Here is a 21,760-nt window from a genome sequence, read left to right as displayed (position 1 = left end):
TATGGAGGGGCCAACCCCCTGATCATCCATACCCACCCTACTTCTTTCCTTCCCTTCTATCTCCAGGTACGTACCTGCTATAGGTATCTGGGGCATATTAAAGCCCTGATGGTCAAGGGCTCTTACAGAATATCTAGATCTAGGATCCACTTATCATCTCCTGAGCTTATGAAATCCTGCCGGAACCTTAGAGCTGGTATTTGAAAGATAAAGCAGGAAAAATCTCTCGACTAGCAATTCTAAGAGGAGATGAATAACTACCGTATATTTCTAAACTTCACTGGCTGGTTCCTCTGTTCCATCCCTAACAAAACGAAAGTCCTGACTGATCTCTTTTGTCTCAGAGTGAGAACCCAGAGGCAGTGAGGTGGCTGAGCGCATGGTGCGGAGGAGAGCAGATGGACCATCCTTTCACTCGATGAGCCAGAGCTTCAGGCAAGAGAAGCCCCTGAGAACTCGAGGGCTGTCCATATCCTCAGACCTTTGACCTTCGCAGAGCTTTCTATTACCAGGTCCTGCTAAAACTCTAGAGATGGCATATTCCTAGAGCGCAAACCATGGGCAATTCTGGCCAGTGGTCATGGCCAGATGGAAAGACCTAACCAGGAAGCATGGATAAAGTTAAGACCAGGCTGTGGTTTCACAGAAACGCCCAAGTCTGAGTAAGCCATTGTGATAGAATGTGGGAATGTGCTAACCCCTGCAGAGAGTCCACAACCTCTGACATCTGACTGTGACCTCTGCCTCAGTCTCTGCACATTGGACCTCCAACTCACAGCTAGTTCCGGTGTTAGAGCATTAAGAACACTGACCAGACCAATTTCTCCCTGGGGTAGGCACAGGTGGTCTTCACCACCATCCCCCAGGAGCTGGGCTGGGTCTCTGGCTCCACAGCCCCCTGGGCTGCATGGAGACAGGTCAGAAGAAGGAGGGGAAGGAACCTGGTAACCCTGGTAATCTACCCCCAGGTATACCTCCCAGGGGCCTTTGGCAAATCCTGGCCCATTTTTCCTGTGGGGTGGCCCTTGTGCAGAGGGGCAGATGTGAGGCCAGATGGGTTAAAAGGCTAGAGATGCCACAAGGGCATTTATATTCACAAGGCCAGGAGATTCTGATGAGTACCAAAGCTGTGTGGTGGGGGCCGACACTGATGGCCATAAATGAGTTGTGACTTTTTTTTCACAGATCTAAGCTTAAGGGCCTTCAGGCTGGAATTACTCAAGTGAACTCAGAACTCTTGAGTATAAGGTACAACTACTCATATGTGCAGGACTGTGCTTGGAGGTGGGGAAGAAGGAGAGGTGATAGAGGTTGGTTGAAAAGAAAGCACATGGGTCCTCAAGGCTGTGATGATTACTGTATTTGGCCCCTTACACATGAATTGCACAATAATGTTTGTGGAACTGGCCTGGCTTTAGATTATTTACCCCAGAGAAGGACTCCTTTTCCTTTGCTGAAAATGCTATAAATCTAAACAACACAAAACAAGAAAGGAAGGAAGGAAGGAAGGAAGGAAGGAAGGAAGGAAGGAAGGAAGGAAGGAAGGAAGGAAGGAAAGGAAGAAAGAAAGAAAGAAAGAAAGAAAGAAAGAAAGAAAGAAAGAAAGAAAGAAAGAAAGAAAGAAAGAAAGAAAGAAAGAGAAAGAAAGAAAGAAAGAAAGAAAGAAAGAAAGAAAGAAAGAAAGAAAGAAAGAAAGAAAGAAAGAAAGAAAGAGGGAAGGAAGGAAGGAAGGAAGAAAAAACACTCCTTTACACGTATAGGGTGTTCATTTTAACATCCTATGTGATCATGAATTTCATGACTCCTTGAAGCCGCCCAGAGACGGGGAGCCAGAGTTGGCTTTCAGCTCGCATGAGGAAGCTCCCCAATAAGGTAGGAGAAAGGGAGGAGGAAGGCAGTCCCCGAACCGCAGAGGCTAGGAGTTCTTGGCCATTTAGGCCCCGGAGTTGGGATTACTCAAAAGATAAACTCAAGTGCCCTGACGGCTGATGGCAGCATGCTGGTTTGTGCCCTGGGATGCTCCCAAACCAAAGGGGGGGCCCTCCCCCACTCCCCTCCCGTTCTGTAAGCCTGGGATCCTGCTATACTTTGGCTATGGCCACCTCTCAGTGACACTGGTGCCTCTTCTCTTTCCTGAATGTCCTCAGCAGGTCTTTGGGTCTTTTCATGTCTCACTCTGCCAAGAAGCACCAGGTTGAAAAGGAGAGATTGTCAAGCTCTGGCGGTAGATCTGGCTGGGGCGAAAGCAGGAAAGGGTCAGCTAAAGGGACTGATTCCTATGAGGCTGGGAAGTAGGGATTTTAGTGATCTGGGTGGCCTTTGCCCCTACTGTGTTTGGAAGCTTTTAAACCCTGCTGATTGCTGGGGATAAGCACATGGCTTTGTTACTGTTAGGCCTCCAGAATGCTACAGAGAGGCTTATTATTTTAGCCTATTGTTGATACACAGAAAGTGGATGAGGCAATATCTCTTAGATCTAGAGATTCTTAGGAACAGACAAGTAAAGGAATGTTCAGAGAAGGAAGTGGAAGGGAATCCCACAGCCCATTTGGACACATAGTGAATACGACATCTAAACACCAACTGAAAGGCCCAACCCTCACTTCAGCTGGGATTAGGCCTTGCCTCTAAAAAAAAGTTTCCCCCTGGGAGACCTAGGTTCCAGATCTTAACGCCATGGGCTTCACCACCAGGAGCGGGGGGAGACTGCTGAGGAGCTCCCTTCGGTCAGGGCTGAGTGTCAAGCTTTGCACTAGCAAGAGCATAGAGCGTGCCACCAGTGGGGGAAAAATCCCTGCCACCACCTCCAGCCCCATAGGAATTGGTATGCCAAGGGTCACTCGAAGGACCAAGGAGAAAGGAGACAGCCAGCCAGTGGGCACCAAGCTAGTTTAGTAGATTAGTATGTCAGGGTGGAGACAACTCACAGGGTAAGGATTTAGTGTAGTCATTAGTGTCAGTGAGGAAACCAGAAGGACTTGCCTCAAAGTGATGGAAAAGGCCCAAGTGAATAATATACTTACTCTCTAGATATCCTAGGGAGGAAGGTCATTGGGAGAGAGAATCATGGGAAACAAAATGGAAATATCAGTCTGGCTTGGTCTGGAGAAAGTCGCACCCTGGGCTCTTAGTTTCTTGGCTCCAAACACATTCCTCTGCATCCTGCATCTGGCCTACTTCCCATTTCCTCCCCTTCCCCCCTTTTAATTGCATAGTAGGGAGCCTTTCCTGCTGCATAAGGTTCCACTCTGACCTCCTAGACGCTGATCCATGTATCCAAGTTCACATATGGCCATATATGTACTTGCTGTACTGTTTGGATGCAGGGTACTCTTCTAAGAAGCTGGCAGTTAACTAGTGTGATGACAAGAAAAAGCTTCCCTTCTACATGGATCTTGGTCTCTGGCCTGCCAGCTCTCAACGAGGTTAGGAAAGCCAGAGCTAGGCTGCATAACAGATCCCCAGCATCTGGGTGATACACTGGTCAGCCGTGAGACGTTCTGAAGCTGGCTAACCCAATCTCCGTGGTGGCACCTCTGCTGGCCAGTGACTGCCCAAAGCAAGAATGAGACACCTTGTCCAACACAGCTTTCTTGGGACAGTCGGCACAACAAGGCTCAATCTGGCAGGGAGTGGGAGGGGGTGCTGGTGAAGGTTTCTGGAATTCCGGGAACTTGTCTGCTAGAAACCACAGAAGCCATCTTCCATGGGGCTCTTCTGCCCATTGTCCCCAGATGATTGGGGCCAGTCTCACTCTGTTCACCAGGTGGCCTGAACCCAAACTTAAGGTATCTTCCTTTCTTCTCTTGTCATCTCTAGTTAAAGAGATGTTGCCCCATTCAGCTCCAAGGTAATGCCGGAGTCCACCTGACCCATCCTTGGCCTAGCTTCTTGGGGCTCAGGAACTAAGAGGCTACAAGAAGAAGGCCAGCCTGCCCAATCCAATGGTGGAGACTACGGGTAGCACTTACCGTAACTTCAAGAACAGGGCCTCTCTGCTATCTTTGGAAGGTACTGGCAAAGAGAAAATTGTCCCCGACCCCGATCCCCACCTCCCAACAGAGACCACCCGGCTGGGTACTCACTTCTCAAGCAGGGTCAGAGCGGTCACTGGGTTCACTCGCAGGTACTTGCAGTTGGGCTGACCATAGTCAGCTAGGTAGGTTGACCAGTCCCACTGAATGAAGAGATCCAAAAGCTATAAAATATTCAAACCCCACCCCAGGGATTAATCAGACAAGACAAACAAGGATCTCAGAAAACCCCTGACATCCTCCACTGCCAGCTAATGGTAGAGTTGATAAATAAAAAATTAAAATGTAGTAAGAGAAAGAATGGCTAAAGACTGGAATGCAACTACGAAAATAAACGAGTAATCAGTAGAAGGCCGAGTCATCTCGGCCGTAAGCACTGTGATGCTGCTAAGACTACAGGCCAACATTTAGCTCTCAGGGGTGGGCCTGAGACTGAAGCAAAACATAAGACTGTCATAATAACTGGTCGCTTAGTAATTTAATAAATATTTATCAAATGCCTTCCATGTGCCAAGCACCATTCCAGGAGCTCAGAATTCAATAATGAACAAATGAAGGTGGATACAGTCCAGCGGCACATATGTACTGTATAACCTTTGAGGTTAAAAGGTGTGGGTTCAAGAACCAGTTTCATGACTTGCTGCATTGACTTTGTCCAAGTTACTCAGCTGATACCCTGAGATATACTGAGAAAAAAAAAATACACACACACACACACACACACACACACACACACACACACACACACACACACACACACATAGGTCTATGGCCCCGTTTACTGGCATAGGGCTCCTAAAACCCTTGTAATTTCCTAAGTGATAAGAATACTAGGAGCATCTCTTGTCCTAATATCAGCCTTTGACCTCTGTTCTTGACACGTATCTCCTCAAACCCGTGTGATTTCCCGGGTGGCAGGAGTGTCTTTTGTTTTAACGAGGCGACCCGAGGTGGGCTCCCGGATAAGGCTGGTCACTGGAAAGATCAAGCCATGATTAGAAACTTGGAATTTTCAGCCCCACCACCCATTCTCTTGAGAAGGCTGAAAATAGGCCTCATGATCCATCATGCCCAGGTGGTGAAGTTTCCATAAAATCCCTAAAGTACGGGGTTTGGAGAGCTTCCGGGTTGGTGAATACGTGGAGATTTGGAGAGTGGCGTGCTTAGAGAGAGCACGGAAGCTCCTTCACGCCCTTTTCCCTAGACCTTGCCTCATACATCTCTTCCACCTGGAGGCTCCTGAGTTATGGCCTTTTCCAATAAACCTGTGATCTAGTAAGTAAGATGTTTCCTGAGTTCTGGGAGCTGTTCCAGCAATTCAGCGAACCTGGGGAGGAGGTCAAGGCAACCTCCCATCTACAGCAGTTGGTCAGAAGCCCAGATTGACAACCAGGTGGCTGGTGTCTCAATTGGGGGGGAGGGTCTTGTAGAACTGAGTCTTTAACCTGTGGGGTCTGATGCTGTCTGCGGGTATACAGTGTCAGAATTGAGTCAAATTGTGGGATATCCAGCTGGTGTCGCAGGGAACTGCTTGACATGGGGAACAACTTCCACGCATTTGGTGACCACAAGTGTCAGAAATGAAATGTTTCATGAGGGTAGTAAAGGAGACTCAGAAGAGAAACACAGTAGGGAAGAACTGAGTTTTTCCCTATGTAGAATGCAAAGAACTGAGTTTTTCCTTTACAGATAGACATATACACAGGTCTATAGTATGTAAACAGGACCCAGAGACAACACAGAAACATGGAACTATGGCATGAATGGATCACATAGAATTACGTGAGGCAATCTGTGTGGCACCTATGTGGACACTGGCTGAGTAGATGAAAACTAGGGCCACGGTAGGTCAGGACTGAAAAATGGGCTTAGTCCATGGTTGAGGGCACAGAGCCTGGTACTGGGGTCAGGAGTGTTCAAGAGGAATGCCACGGAGTTAGGAATGCCAAGAACTAGATGGGTCTAAGAAGATAATGAGAGCACTCTGAGGGTAAACTGAGTTCTGAGTCTGGGGGAGATTCTGACTTAGAGAGACTTAAATAAATTTTGTCAAAGGCTTTGGTTCCCAGCTGGATTTAGCCTCAGGTTATCACCCTCACCCTAACAAATATTTAAAAACTGTAACTGAGTAAAACTAAAAAAGAAATCCGGGCATTTCAAAGGTAGGAGTGATGAAAGGGAAACTGCTGGCTCCCCTCTGTAAGCTTCCAGAGGGGGTAAAGTCCCGTACTCACACTGCTGCACAGGAGGAGGGCCCCCTAAGCAGTCCTTTTAGCAATGAGATACATGTAAAGGCTTTTGGGACTCAAGATATGTCCCTACTTCTCCCCTTCCAAGAGGTAACTGTTGACGAAGGCATCTCTCTGTGCCGAACAAAGACCAGGGAGGCCTAGAGTCAAATCCAATGACAGAGCCTGGGCTCTAGGCACACCTTCTTCCCCTGTCTTCACCGTGAGGCTGCGCAAACATGCACTGTGTGCCTTGCCCTGCTTGGCCAAGCCTCCTCTTCCAATCATTCTTTAAGAATAGTTGTTATAAACCTCCTCAGGCAGGACAGGAATTGGCTGGCATCCCGAGCCTAACACTGAGAAAAGCCCCTATCCCCTCAGCCAAGAAAGGGCTGTTAAAGATGAGGGGAGATGAGGAGAGAGACGAGCAGACATGTCGGTTGGTCTAGGCTGGCCTGGCCCCAAAGGGCCCTCTCAGGTCTCTTTCAGGTCAGGCCCTATTTTAGTTGGCAAGTAAAAGGGCTTCTACCACATCCTTTCACTGCCCCAAGGCCTCACAGAGCTCTGCGTGAGGAGAGAATTTTCCCTGACTTCCCACTCTCACTGTGGTGTTTCTGTGCTGTGGCGCCCAAAGACCACATGAGACAGTCCTCTTTACTTGCTCCTAGGAGTGCGACAGACACTCGGGGTGTCCCTGGTTCTGCAGTCCTCCCACTACTGTGCTTTATAAACACAATTATGCTTTTCCCTCAAATCCCAGGGAGAAAAATATGAAAAAAGATAGCATTCTCTTAATTAAAATTTCTTTTCAGAAAAAGGTGAAAAACCTGGGGGAGCCTGTCTTGCACACTAGGGAGCAAATACAAAAAAAGTGGATGAATAACAAGTTGAAGTGGAAAATTTGGAAAACGTGATTTCCTGAAAGTTATTTTAGGTATTTTCAGATGTGTGTACACACACACACACACACACACACACACACACACACACAGACATTTGATGAAACTACCTTCTCTATTAATGAATTCCTAATTTCTGTGATGGAATGAATGGTATCTGTATTTCTGATTTATTGCAAAGAATGCCATGTCCTTCCGGCTGCTCTCACCTGGGCACATCACCAATGGGGTGTGGAGAGTAGTTCATGATTTAGCTCCACAGTTTTCTATTTTTATCTTCCTGCCCAAGTCTCTCAATGCCAGTACTGAGCCTAAAAGCTCTGGGATGACAAACTACTTAGTTGATCCACTCTGGGCATGAAACCTACACAACTCTATTAAGCTCAACCAGTCCGAGCCTGTCCATCACACTCTGGGTCTGTGTTGCTTTCCACGGTCCTTTCAGTGGTCAGTGCCTAAATCTTATGGCCTCCTCTGAGAGAGATGGGCATAGACTAGAGTCTGGGGGAGTACTTAAACCAAGCTGGCTGCATGGGGCACGGTTCCACTGGATTCCATGGAACAGTGTTAGGAGGCCAGGAGACCCAACAGGCCTCTTGATCGACAGAGCACTATGATTCCAGACTGACTTGCACTTGGATGGATCCCAGCCTGGATCTCCACATACATGGCCTTGTTAGAGCTCAGTGAAGTCTCTCTCAGTAATGCAAAACATTCGGTCATCACTAATGATCCCATTCTTTATAATTGTAAGATTTTTCATTTGGAAATAATTCCAAACTTATCACAAGGTTGCAAGAATAAGCATAGAATAAAGAACATCGTATGCCTTCCTCCCACATCCATCATCAACATTTCACACCATATGCTCCAGCCTTCGTGTGCTCATTCTCTCTTTACACACATGGGCACAGAAGATCTTTCTTTTCTGAGACCCTTGAGAGTAAACTGCATGTACCGTGGCCCTTTATTCCCAAATACTTCAGCATTCCTAAGTATTAGGGATATTCTCTTGCATAACCATAGTACTTTTCAACTGCTGTAAATTTAATACTCATACAGTCCATATTCTAATTTTAGAAATTGAGTCAATAATGTCCTGTTTATAGACTTTGGTTTTGGTTTTGCTCCATTCTATCGTATCGCTTAGGACGAGGTATTACATTTAGTTGTCTGTTGAGTCTCCTTTAATCTGGACTATTTCCACAGCCTTTTGACATTTTTGAAGAATAGAGTCCTCTGCCTCCTTTTCCCCACTCAGTTGTTTTTTCTAGTGCTTTCTCATAATAAGATTTAACACCTGCTTTTCTGGCCAGAGTTCTACCTCAGTGCTGCTGTATACTCCTCAGGGGATCCTGTCTGGAGGTATACACTGTTCATTTGTCTCTCCTTGGTGGTATTAATTTTGAGCACTCAATCAAGATGTTGTCTGATTTCTCCCTCTAGGTATTATGTTTTCCTTTGCAACCAGTATGCAACAGGGGAGACAGTTTAAGACCATGCAAATATACAGCTCCTGATTACAATTTCCCCTCAGATTTAGCATCCATTGAAGATCCTTGTCGGCCTCAGCTTCACTATGATGGTTGCAAACAGAAGGCATTCCAACTTCTCCATTCCTTCCATATTCATCACTCATCACTCAGCACTTTTCCCCCATTAACTTATGTATTTATTTATGGTATGGGTTCATCAGCTCCCATTTTCTCAACGGCTTATATTCATTACTACACCTAATTATTTTGGTGCTCAAATTGTCCCTGATTTGTCTGCAGCCTGTGTCCTGTGACATGCCCCATATATTTTCTGAGGAGTGCTTACTTTCTAGCATAATAAGGTGCTGTAGGCTTATCTTGCATCTACTGTGCCCCAGCCACTTCTCTGAGGAGCTCTGGTTTCTTTTAGTGGTAATGGTATAGAGACCAGGATTTGGGTGCTTGGTGTGGCCATTGCTCCTGGAGCATCTTCATTCTTTGCTACTGGGGGGCAAACTGTGGGGAGGTAAGCCCTTTCAGAGGACAGAGCTAGGAACTACATGCATGTAAATACACATATACATATGTGTGTATGCACATATATACATGCATACATGGATGTAAGCATGTACACATACATTATTTTAGAAATGACGAGTTTACACCAACACCTCCAATTCTAACCATTCTTAGAGTTCTTTCTTGCCTTCCTCTATTCTGTATTTGTACATGCTTTCCTCCACAGGGAGAATCCTGGCTCTCAAGAACATCATCTCAGTTACTAATTTGCTCAAACCTATAATATATCTAAAATAGGTTCAGAACTATTTGTATATACCATTACAAAAAAAAAAGCTTATTAAAAAAAAAGAGCTCGAGATTTGCTTGCAATTTTCCCTCCCAACTTAAGACTGAGTATACAATCAAATACTGTGTTTCTAAGTCACTTGGGTTAGTCCTTCTTAATTTTCCCTTCAATGTAGTTATGGTATCATCTAAATGCAACTGGGTTCACTTGCGCCCACTTGCTTTTAGTCTCAGGCTCCTCCCTCCCATCCTTGTTAATTTAATTTTTTAAATATGTAGGACGTTATCGTGCTTCTAAAAGTCAACTCAGAAAAGTGTTGTTCCCTCCCTTGTGGTATCTCTCTTACCCCAGTTCCTTCCATGCCTCACTGGTAACCAGCTCCCCTGGTTTGGGATTTGTCCTCCTTATGCTTCTATTTGGGAAGACAGGCAGAGGCACCTATGCTTTCTTATTTCTCTTTCTTTCACAGAAAGTAGCCCATTGTATATACACTTCAAGAACTCTTACTTCTTAAAGTTTATAAGTAGGTGGTGGATGGAGAAGAAGAAAGGAGGGTCAGAGGTGGAAGACTGAACTAAAGGTCAATTTCAGGATCTTTATAATTTGAACAGCATCTTGCAGTTTTTACCATATCCTCATGCTCTGTGTTCTTATTTACTTAACATTTTTTCTTTGTATCGATTCATGTTTTGATCATAAGAAACATGTAAAAGAACACTTGACATCACTATCACAAATAGGGAACCCATTCCTACTTGCCATAAATGGAAGATGTCCCAAATGCTAGCGCCACCATGAGTCGCTGTCCCCGCCATAAAGACTAAAAGGCAATAGCTTAGAACATGGTTTAGCGTTTCATGGTGCCTCTGGGTGCTATCTAAACCTGCATTTTGAGTACTGGAATGCCTTCTGGACCTCCGGTATTCCAACTACCCTGTTTTGGGTTTAGGTTGTGACTTCAGCCAAGAGTTCAGTGATGCCTGTGTGCCTGGCACAGGGTTAAGTGACCTGTGTTATACCAAGGAGCACTTACGACAGAAGTTTTAGCCAAGTGTCAGTCTCATTATGAGAGAAGATCAGTGTATGCACGACTTCTGTGTCCTGGGCTGGTCAAGAGGGTCCAGAGCCACGGGTCTGCTTTGGCTGGTAAGGCCTAGCAAGCCTGGCTGGGCTGGGAAACTTGCTAACACACCCAAAGGACAGTTCATTTTGCTCACAACCAGGTAACCTCATTAGTGTGTTTCCCTGTAGTTGGCTTTGGTGAGTTCTTACTTTTGCATCAGAACATTGTTACAATTCCTGATTCTCATGGGATGACTTCTGAGAGGATTTACAGAACCACACTTTGGGCCTGCACTGTGCTCATTCTATTTATATTTAAGAGTTTTTTTTCCCTTTTTTTTAAAAAATTATTTTTAAATAATTTCTATACCCAACATGGAGCTCGAATTTATAATCCCAAGATCAACAGTTGCATGCTCTACGGACTGAGCCAGCCAGGTGCCTCTATATTTCTTAAGAGTTGTATAAGAATTATAACCTACTAACATTTAAAAAGTTTAAATGAAGTAACCTCTTTTAATATTTACTCATAGGATTTGAAACAGTAATAATAAAACACATTTGTTTGTCTCAGATGTTCTTAATGAAGATGCAAACCTACTGAATTCAGCCAATGTTTTTAAAGCATCCACCATGTGCAAAGAACAGGACTGGGCCCTTCAAGTGCCATTAAAATAAATGGTTTACCCTCATATAGGAGAATAAAAGAAATCAAGAATAACTGTAATCCAAGCCAAATCAGTGAAATGCTATTAAATGACATACTGACTATTCCTTTTTGAACTATCAACTGAACATTTTGCAAAATTTTTACTTATCACAAATTGTGGTACAAACCACAACACACACAGACTCTCTCTCTCTCTCTCTCTCTCTCTCTCTAGATGTGCTTTAAGTTTAATGCCTTAGAGGTGGTGGGAACATCTCAGTGATATTAAATACCAGTTAGGCTTCTATCACTGTCACAGAGTTCAATACGGAGATCTGCCTGCATTTTATTAATATCAGTGGAGATTTTTAAAAGTTTTTTATTTTGAAATAATTTTAGGCTTATGTAAAAGTTGCAAAAATAGTTTAGACAGTACCTCTGTACCATTCACCCAGCCTCTCCAATTTCACATACTACATTGCCATGGTATAATGATCAGAAGCAAGAAATTAACATTGGCACAATACTATTATCTAAATATCTAAACTATGATTTTATTCTGCTTTCACCAGATTTTCCACTAATGTCCTTTTTCTGATCCACTCCAGGATCCTGGATTGAATTTACTCATCATGTCTCCTTCATCTCTTCCAGTCTGTCACAGTTCCCCATTCTAATCTTTCAAGATAGATACTTAGGAATAGTGTATCTTTGGTCTTTTATTTTATAGACGGTCCCTCAATTTGGGTCTGCCCAATATTTTCTGTGGTTAGACTGAAGCAGTAGCTCTTAGCCAAGGGAGAGCTTACTTCCAAAGGGACATCTGGCCATGCTTGGAGACATTTTTGGTTGTAACGAGTCTGGGGGTAGTGCTGGTGGTGATGCTGCTTCTAGTGGGCAGAAGCCAGGGATGTTGTTAAATGTCCTACATGGCTCAGGACAGCCCTCATGACAAAGAATTACACAATACAAAATGTCATCAGTGTTGAGGTTATGCATTTTTTTTTTTTTTTGCAAAAACACTACAGAAGTGATATTGTACCCTTTTTAGTGCATCAATATCAGGTGTACATGATGGTCACATCTCCTTATTGGTGATACTGATCTTGCTTGATCACTTAGTTAAGGTGGTGGCTGATGACTTCCTCCACTGCAAAGTTACTATCTTTACCTTTGTAATTAATACACTTCTGGAGAGAGTTATACTTTGAGGCTATGCAAATATCCTGTTTTCCCTCTAACTTTTGTCCACCAACTTTAATATCCATTGGCAGATCCTGTCTGCAACAATATTTACGGTGGTAGCTGACCATTTTTCTCATTCCTTCTGTAGTTAGTAATTGGAATTCCTCTGTGAGGAAAAGTACTGTCCCTTCTGCTCCATGTATTTATTTGTCCAATTATTTATATCAGTATTACCTCATGAATATTTATTTTATTTCCTGGGTTTTAATCTAATACGATCATTATTTATATTTTGTTTTTCAAATTATTCCAGTTTCAGTCATTAGGAATTCCTTCAGATTGACTTTCCAGTGTATTTTCGACCAGTCCTACCCTCTTCTGAACACTTGCTTACTTTCTGGCACTAAGACGTTGCAAGCTCATCTTGTACCTTCCCTGTCCCTGCTCTGCAGTCAGTTATTTTTCTAAGAAGCTCTGGTTCCTTTTACTGGAGAATGGTTTTTAGAAGCCAAGGTCTGGGCAATTAGCATGCTCATTTCTACCGGGGTGTTACTGCTTCTAGGGCATCTCAGTGGACAGAGCTAAGAGATACATGTATATTTACTAACTTGCAGGTAACAAACACATCTATATTTACTCCTGTATCTATTTATGTATCTCTATATTAAAATCATGAGTTCCTATCTGATATCTCTGATTGCAGCCCCAACACCACGGGGTTCATGCTAGCCTTTCCCTCTCTATTACTTCTTTCTCTGACAGAGAGAAACCTGGCTCTCATTATCTATAATATATTTCACTTATTTGTTCAATCCTAGTATAAAATATTTTGGAATTGCTGATCCATGCTCCTGTGAGAAACAAATTTACTAACTAGAGTATAGTATTGATTTTTTTCTTTTTGTCTTTAGGCTTATAATTTCCACTCAAAATACAGGTTTTTAAATTACTTGGATTAGTTCTTTTCTTCCTTACTCCTTTCAGTGTGGTTATATTATTCTTTCATAATTCAGTTAGACTTATTTTTCACTGCTTGTGTTCCATTTTGGATTCCTCCCACATTCTGGCTGATTTTTATTATTTATTTATTTTGGGGAATGAGTCATAGCTATGTAAAAACTGTACTCAGAAGTATCGCTCCCTCCTCATCCCAACTACCCTGTTCTAGTCTCTCCACTTCTTTCTCTATCTTTCCTATCTACCCATCGCACATTACCAATTTAGTTTCTGGTTTATCCTTCTTTTATTACTTTTGTACAGATGAAAATATACATGTACATTCTCGTATACCCTTTTCTTTCTCACTTGAAGGGTAACATACCATAGACACTCTTTTGTGCTTTGCTTTTTTCATGTAATGATATGTCCTAGAACTCTCTCCATAATGCTAATTTCTCATTAATGATCATATTCTTGATTTATTCATATAAATGCTATTTTTGTAAACCAGGTAAGTCATTTTTCAAGGAATAGGCGAGACATTATGTTTTGGGGCACTTTAACATAAACTGGTGGCACAGGAGAATGTTTGATACTCACAGAGTAGGACATACTAAGAAATGTTAGGGCTACTTCATCAAAAGCAAACTCAACCAGGCATTAATGATGCTTTGACTGCAAACAGAGTTATCTGTCCATGGTATTTAGCAGAAGAGGACAACTAAAGTAGTGTAGCAGTTGATGTGACACTTTATAAACTATATAGGTTAACAAAAACTGTAAATTCTATCATTACTGGTTATTATATAAAAAATATGTGCAAGTGGGAAAGGGTAGGACAAGGAAAGACATTTGAATCATGTTATACTAACCAGCTGCTATAATGGACTGTCTCTCTCTTTTTTTTTCCTCCTGTATGACTTTTAACAGAGCTTTGGCAGTTCTAAAATTGTCTTTACTACATTTCTTAGTTATTTCAGAACACTCCCATGGTTTAATAGGACTCAGATTAAAATTCTGATTTCATGGGGGATGCAGTGGGGAGGACCAAGACCTGGAAAGGAGAGGCAAGCTGCTGAAAATCATGGGATAAATATGTGGTAGAGATGGCTTAACGGCTTACACCCCCCAAGATGCCACAGCTGTTTATTTTTAAAAATCCTCATTGATCCAGGGGCACCTGGGTGGCTCAGTTGGTTGAGCGTCCAACTCTTGATTTCGGCTCAGATCATGATTTCAGGGTCATGAGATCGGTCTCCATGTTGGGTGTGGAGCCTGCTTAAGATTTTCTCCTTGCCCCCGCCCCCCGCCCCCATGCATGTGCGAGCATACGTGCATGCACACACACACTCTCTCTCTCTCTCTCAAAAACAAACAAACAAACAAACAAAAAAACTCATTGATTCAGGCTCTGGGTTGGGTACTTGGCTGAGGCTAGGTCAAACTTGTAAACAGACTTTCTTTTTTGCAGGGATAGCGGAGAAAGACTAGAAAAATCCAAATGACTCAAAGTGAAAACTAGTCCAAGGCCACAAAGTGAGTTAACCGGACAGAGCACAGAGAGCATTATAATAGCAGAACAAATGCCAACTTCCAGAAAAGGTCTTTGGAATGAGATATTAAGATAAAGTAGGGCTCTGTTGATCTTGGTTAGTGCATACCAACGTATATGCTTCTCTAGCAGAAAATGTACAAGTAATTCAAATGGATGAGTTATGCATGGGTAAAGGAGTAGAAGGAAGTCTTCAAGTAAGCATTATAGATTAATATTTAAGCAAACAATTCTGATGGTGCCCTTGTGCTCACATAGGCAGAAACGACTGCCCAAAGCACTCAGAAAGCAAAGATGAAAAGACTGACGAAGAATGCCCTGCCTGTTCCCACTACTGGACTAGTGCTTGTCAACCAAGCCAATTCATATCATGCCTACTCTTGGGGAAGAGAATTTATATATCTATATTTTTTGCCTTCACTGCTAATTTTGTGATCTGAGCCTCATCTCCCGTGTAGATGGGGAGCTCGCCAAGGATGGGGATCATGTTTTCTCCTTCTGACTACTCCACAGCGTGGACCAGCATATGGCCAGATTCCCAGCAGACAGTCAACAAAGACATGTTACATGGAATTAAAATAGGTGAACTAACATTTTGTAGGTACAATATTGGCTAGATGGTGGGCCAGACTTGTAATGTGTGTTTTGCATAGGAAACTTTCCAATGGACCAAACCTAAGGTCCTCTTGACCAGCACTAGAAGGGTGGATGAGTGAGGAAGAAGGAAACCTCAAACAGGAGAGATAATACCTCTCACAGGTGAGTGGGAGCCCAGCCCCGGATATGTGGTTTCGAGGTTCCAGAGGAAGATACCTAGGATTACCAAATGGGAACTCAGCAGCTGTTTGGCCCTGAGGTGACATCTGGGCTGGCTCCTAGTGGGCAGCCGTAGGGCCTACCTCACCTTAGGGAAAGCCTCCTCTTCCCAGAATGTCTGCAAAGATTCCATGGGAGCTAAGGTACACACAGACAGACACAGATGCAGAGACACTGACAACAGCCACACCTCTTTCCCCTGGGGGTGCTTTTCTTTACATGTTTTCTCTTGAACAGGCACACTGAGTCTTGTAGAGAACTGTGCTCCCAAGGGAGGTGTGTCCTTGAAGTAAACGTGCCGTACAAAACCCTGAATTTGCACATTACATATATTCCAGAAGAATTCTTCACATTTAAAGAGGAGAGACTATAAAATGAGTCCATATAACTTACTCTTCTGAGGCATTTAACATATAATCTCACCGACAAAATTCTGAATATGCTACCTCTTCAGCACATGGCTGCTATATAAAGTACAGTAAACTTCCTCGAGAGAATAGTAACATACAGAACACTAAGGCAGGCAAAGTTTCTTTTGTCTTATTCCCTGCCTCGGACAGGATGAAACCAATTGCATCATATTTTTCATAATCACTCATACACAGGTGCCTTTTAGGAGGCAGGTTAACACAGCAAAAAAGAGCCTCAGGCTGGGGGTTCCCTGACTGGCGATATGACCCCAGATAAGCCACTAAATCTGGTAATGGAATCATAACAGCTCCTATCAACAGCTGAGGGCAGATCAAGAGAAGGACTGTGAAAAGTCCACTAGGGAGCATGGAATTGACTACTGGCCCCTTTGTGTTCACTGCCCAAGATCTCCCTCAACTCCCTGTCCCTGACTGAAATCTGGGCAAATGGAGAAAATAGAAAGCAGGAATTATTTTAACAAACATCAATTGAGTACCAACAATGTATCAGGAACTCCTCTGAAAGGATAATAAGATATCTCGAGTCTCAAGGAGCTCAGGCTGATAAGTAACAGATACAGAATGATGTGAGCACCCTAAGAGGTACTCTAACAGAGAGCAAAGAAAGTTCAGAAGAAGGGCATCTAAGCCCAAGCCAGGTAGGTGGGGACTGCCTTAGAAGTAAGCAGGACAAAGGAGCAAGTGATAAATGGCCTCATATGCTAAGCTAAGGAGATTGAATTTTAGCCTCAAGGCTTCTTTCCTTGTTTTCATCAAAGCTGCTATCTGCTTTCTTCTAGATCATGGGATGGAAAACTACAGTCACCACTTGTTTATGTAAATAAAGTTTTATTGGAACACAGCCATGCTCCTTGGTTAACATATTATCTACTACGACTGCAGTGCTTTAAGAACTGAGTTAAGTAGTTGTGATAGACCAAAGGCCTGAAAAACCTAAAATACTCTCTATCCGGTCCTTTACAGAAAAAGTTTGCCTTTAGATCCAGGCCAGGGAGGGCAGGGTGCTCTGAAATTTTCTCAGATGTGAGATGTCTAATATCCACTAAATTAAAGAAAAGACAAAGAAACTGGCTTCATGGAGACCCTTCTGATTGTAATGAGGGGGCAAAAACTTCATTATCTTAACATCTGGCATCAGCATTCTTTTAAGGCAGAAAAATGGATTTGTATCTCGCTTTGTAAGATCCCCAGGGTGCCAAGACATGTAGTAGAGGAGAGAGAAGGAATTTGGTTCTGGAGAGAGCAGGGAGCTGATTTAAAGAGAGGGGACTTGGGGCGCCTGGGTGGTTCAGTCCTTAAGCATCTGCCTTCAGCTCAGGTCATGATCCCGGGGTCCTGGGCTCGAGCCCCGCATCGGGCTCCCTGCTCCACAGGAGGCCTGCTTCTCCCTCTCCCACTCCCCCTGCTTGTGTTCCCTCTCTCACTGTGTCTCTCTCTGTCAAATAAATAAATAAATCTTTAAAAAAGAAAAATAGAGGGGACTTAATACACGTGAGAAGGGCTAAGAAGGAAGTTCCTACTAGTATTCTGGCCCCAAATGACTTTGAAGAGCCAGGATGTCCGGTAAGTGACAGTTCTAAAGCTGTTCGCTGTGTAGTATGGGATATAAATCTCCCCTAACAACCCATGCCCTCAATCCTAATCTTTGGACAAATCAACTCTGCTCTCAATTGCTTGGGTAAGTGAGTTATTTATTTATTTCTTGAGGAACTCAAAGAGGCTGAGTTTCACACCTAGAAAGCTATACAACTGCACCGTGGAAATGGGAGCTCAGGGAAGAAGACTAGAGGTTTCTAGGGATTCACAGAAATCCAAAGAAGGCCGTGGGATTTTCCACAGGCCAAGGAACCGGGGTGGGGAGAGGTGCCCAGTTTCTCTGCATCTCTCTAGGTTAAAGGGCTCTGGCTTGTACCTGAGTTTTACAACCATGGCCGCTCAATGGGCTGGCTCCCGGGCCTTGCAGAAAAGATAGGACCTCCTACTCTTCCCCCCACTGGTTGAGTGAGGGCAGGAGAAGGGGCCAGTAGGAGCTATGCGGTCCCCGGCTCTCCCATCAGCCCAGCCGCCAGGCACGGGTGGAGGCTTCATTAAGCTCTTTATCAGAGACCCACTGCGCATCAGCAGCTTCCCCTGAAAGGGAACGTCACTCTGAGAAATATTTATTTGCCTCATAAATGTGGGTTTATAGGTTTGCCATCTAAACTTTTCACCTCTGAGACTACCTTGGTAAAGAGAAAAAGAAAGCCAGGGAGGCTGAAGTCTTTCCCATTGTCATCAGCTGGTGCCTGGGGGGAAGACTCCCAAGTAAAAATGCCATCACCAAGCATTCCTTTGTCAGAGACTGTCCTGTAAGGCCATTTCTCATGGATGACAGCATCTGTCCTGCTGCAGGGGCAGAAGGACAACCAATTATCACACTGGGTGATGATAACCATACTGTACGTACATGTCCCAGGGGAGGATGGGAAGCCTTTGCCACGGGCTCACACACTTGCCCCTTGTTGGGGTGGGAAAGGCAGACGGGTGTGGGTTTTGGAGGGAGTTGCTGCCCCAGATGTGGTGGGAGAAGGAGGTCGGAGCCACAGACTAGTGTTCACTCTCTCAGCATACTACGACTTGTCCGAGGTTCTCAGGTAAGTGGATTAGGGGCCATCCTGTCGAGTTTTGACGTAAATACCCTCCCTCTCTGGGAGTATGTGGTTTAAACCCCTGGCCCCTGCAAGGAGACTATGGATTGAAGACAATCTTAACAGTGTGGGTATAAGCAAACACCAAGGAAATGGCCGAGCTCACAAGTCTCTGTCATGTACAAGCTCTTTTTCATCCACATTACAAAGTAAACACAGTAATGAGCTAATCAGATTTGATAAAGCAGCCCTCCAAATTTGAAATTATTAAAAAGGCTATTTAAAACAGGATTTGTATCCACTTTTGTGCATAATGAACTTTCCTCAGCCTAAGTACATATTGTGCCTGGAAATATTAATGACAGGAATGTGTGTACACTCACATGGGCTTACGCACAAGCTGACTTCCGAAGGCAATGACAATGTTCTGTCTCTTAAACTGCAGTGGGGAGGGGCGCAGTATGTGTGGGACCACCCTTTTGTAGCTATTCAGCATCTAATGGCAATAAATTGTTAACAGATTGTCATATATACGAATATAAGGGGTGAATCCTTAAGACTTTTTGCCAACAGCGGTGGCCAATCAAAAAAGTTTGGAGACACTGGTTAGATCACCTGAAGGAAAAACTATCGAACATTCATAATGACAATGGTCTGTCTGGGTTCTCTTTTATAAATGGATAAATTAAGAAACTTAGTTGTAAAAAATTACTTCTTGCCTTATATGAGTCATTACAAATTACAGCCCGGGAACTTTATAGTAGGCATAAAAAAATGTATCTAACATTAAAGGACAGTAAAGCTGGGAATGTCCTTGTACCCTGGATAAGTTTAGAATACACTAGAATCTCAGTGGTCTGGGAAATATGCTTGGGTCTGGACAAAAGGCTTGGCCCAGACAGCCAACTTCTGAAGACCCTTAGCCCAATCAGATATGCATTTGGTTAAAACCTATTTTGTTCTGGGTTTGAGGGACAGGAGATTGAATAAAACTGCTACTTGGATTCCATCGCCAAATTGTAGAACTAATCAATAGACCAAACAAAAAGCACGAGAAAAGTGATTCTCAACCACCAAGGGGTCTTTTCTATTCATTTTCCCTCTAGAAACTCCAAATTTCAGAAGGGTTCTTCTGCCTCCCAAAGACTGTTAAGCAAACACTAGTTCCTACGAAGGCCACAGTCTCGGTCCCCTTGGTTGTTGTTTTCCTTGTCGTTAAATTTCTTTCCTTCCTTTCAATTCTATTTTCCTAATTATATGAATGTGTCATTTTAATGAGCCACCTCAAGGCCATTTTGGAAATGGGATTGACAAATCTGATAAAAATTGCTAGTGAGCATGGTACCTGCCCTTGAGAGCCAAATGAAGGGCCCGGACAGTGAGTACAGTATGTGCTCAGAGCAAGGGAAGATGGGCACAATTTAAACAGAGAAGAGAGAATTTCAAACAAGAGATTAATGGATACCACGGTGCAGAAACAGGAGTGTTTAAAGGAAGTGTTTAAAGGAAGAAGAAACTGGACATTCCTTGAACACCTACTATATGTGACAGATACTGGCTGGGCATCTTACCTATTTCACTGAATCCCCAGGAAAATCAACAGCCTAGGGGGTAGGTATCTCATTGTACAGATGAAGAAATGAAGGCCCCCAAAGGTTAAAAGAACGGATCGAAAGGAACACATTCAGAAAGTGATAGAGTCAGGACTCGGAGGCAGGCTAGTGTGATTCCTGAGACTGGGCTCTTCTCTTTATTCCCTTTTGGGCCTCTCTCCACGGCCTGTTGATACACAACCTGGCTGAGCAGAGGTGCCCTATAAAGGAGCAGCAGTGGGAAGACTAAAGAGGTAGTAACGGAGTTGAACTTAGAGTCAAGAGTATTGACAGTCTAAGGATTTTTAAAAAAAAATTTATATCCCACGGAGAGTGGCAGCATTTCGGTAGCAATCTATTCGTTGGATGAACAGACTCGAGGAGAAGGTTTTCAGGCAGGAAGATGGGAGGTGATGAGGACCTGGACTCGGGTGGCAGCGGGACAGCAGAGAAACGGGTGGCCTCTGTATCAGTTCTGATGGGAGGACGGGAGACTGACGGGGTGTTGCAGGGGGACAGGGAAGACTCAACCAGGAGTGAGAGGCAGTTTTCAAAATCCGTTTCCCCCAGGGACCAGGCAAGCAATACGAGTGAATGAATCAGGCAGGTGGCCCCATGACTGTTCTCATTCCCAACAAAAGCGGTGAATCAATACGGCTCTGGGTTCTCGCACCTGCCTTTTGCTTAAACTCTGGAGGAGGTGAACAGATACGTCTTGCTTTTTGCTTTGTCTTTGCTCACCGTGAATTTTATAGACAGAGAGCAAGGGCGGCCAGGGGCCCGTGGCAGGTCCAAAGTGACCAAAATCAGTTAAGGCTCACGAAACGGTGAAACCTTAGAATTGCCTGACTCCACACCCCACCCTCCTCACCACAAATATCCCTTCTAAAATTGTCCTCATGTCAGAAACTGTCACAGTATTACTTCTCAGAATTCTCATTTGAGAGAGGAACAATTTTTGCTTGAATTCTGCCTGGCGTTTCATAAAAAGAGTCTGGACACCCAACTTTTTCTGTTTGTTCTATATTATCCCTTGGCTAGTAACATACCTTTCTTCATCCTGCTTTCCTTTGCTAGCTTTAAATGTATTCCTTTGGCTTTTGAGGGGTTTTCGGACTCCCAGAGTAGAAGACAGAAGGCCAGCGTTATAGCCCTGGATGTGTCACCAGCAGCCAGTCCTACTACTAAGCAGGGCTCCTCTCAAAACAACTTTTACTGACGACCATTAGTGTCCCTTCCAGCTCTAAGATTCTCAATCTAGGGAATTCTTTATTAGGACGTAAATAGCTAGGGGACAGAGAGAGTCGTTCTCATCACTTAGCAGGAGCGAGGCTGCTAAAATGGCAGACTGGGAGGAACTGCAGAGAACAGCGCCGTTCCTTCGTCCTACAGAGGAGGAAATTGAGATCCAGAAAGATTCATGATAATGAGGCGAAGCTGCCATGAATGGGGCTGGGGTTAGA

General features: G+C 43.9%; 1 protein-coding gene across 3 annotated transcripts in view; it reads right to left on the bottom strand.

Moving 5' to 3' along the window:
• EXOC6B (exocyst complex component 6B) overlaps nt 1–21,760 on the bottom strand; it is a 610,253-nt gene that overhangs the window by 3,641 nt on the left and 584,852 nt on the right. For 2 of the 3 annotated variants that reach the window (XM_027620966.2, XM_027620969.2), the window contains 2 exons: nt 4,086–4,198; nt 3,024–3,035 (listed from right to left, as the gene is read on the bottom strand). In XM_027620966.2, coding sequence (XP_027476767.1) covers nt 3,024–3,035; nt 4,086–4,198 — 125 coding nt within the window. The remainder of the gene's footprint in view (nt 1–3,023; nt 3,036–4,085; nt 4,199–21,760) is intronic. The other variant, XM_027620968.2, reaches the window with a different exon arrangement.

Source organism: Zalophus californianus, chromosome 8, assembly GCF_009762305.2.
Source record: "Zalophus californianus isolate mZalCal1 chromosome 8, mZalCal1.pri.v2, whole genome shotgun sequence".
Classification (NCBI taxonomy): domain Eukaryota; kingdom Metazoa; phylum Chordata; class Mammalia; order Carnivora; family Otariidae; genus Zalophus; species Zalophus californianus.
Note: the sequence above shows the minus strand (reverse complement) of the source record. Positions and strands in the feature narration are given on the sequence as shown.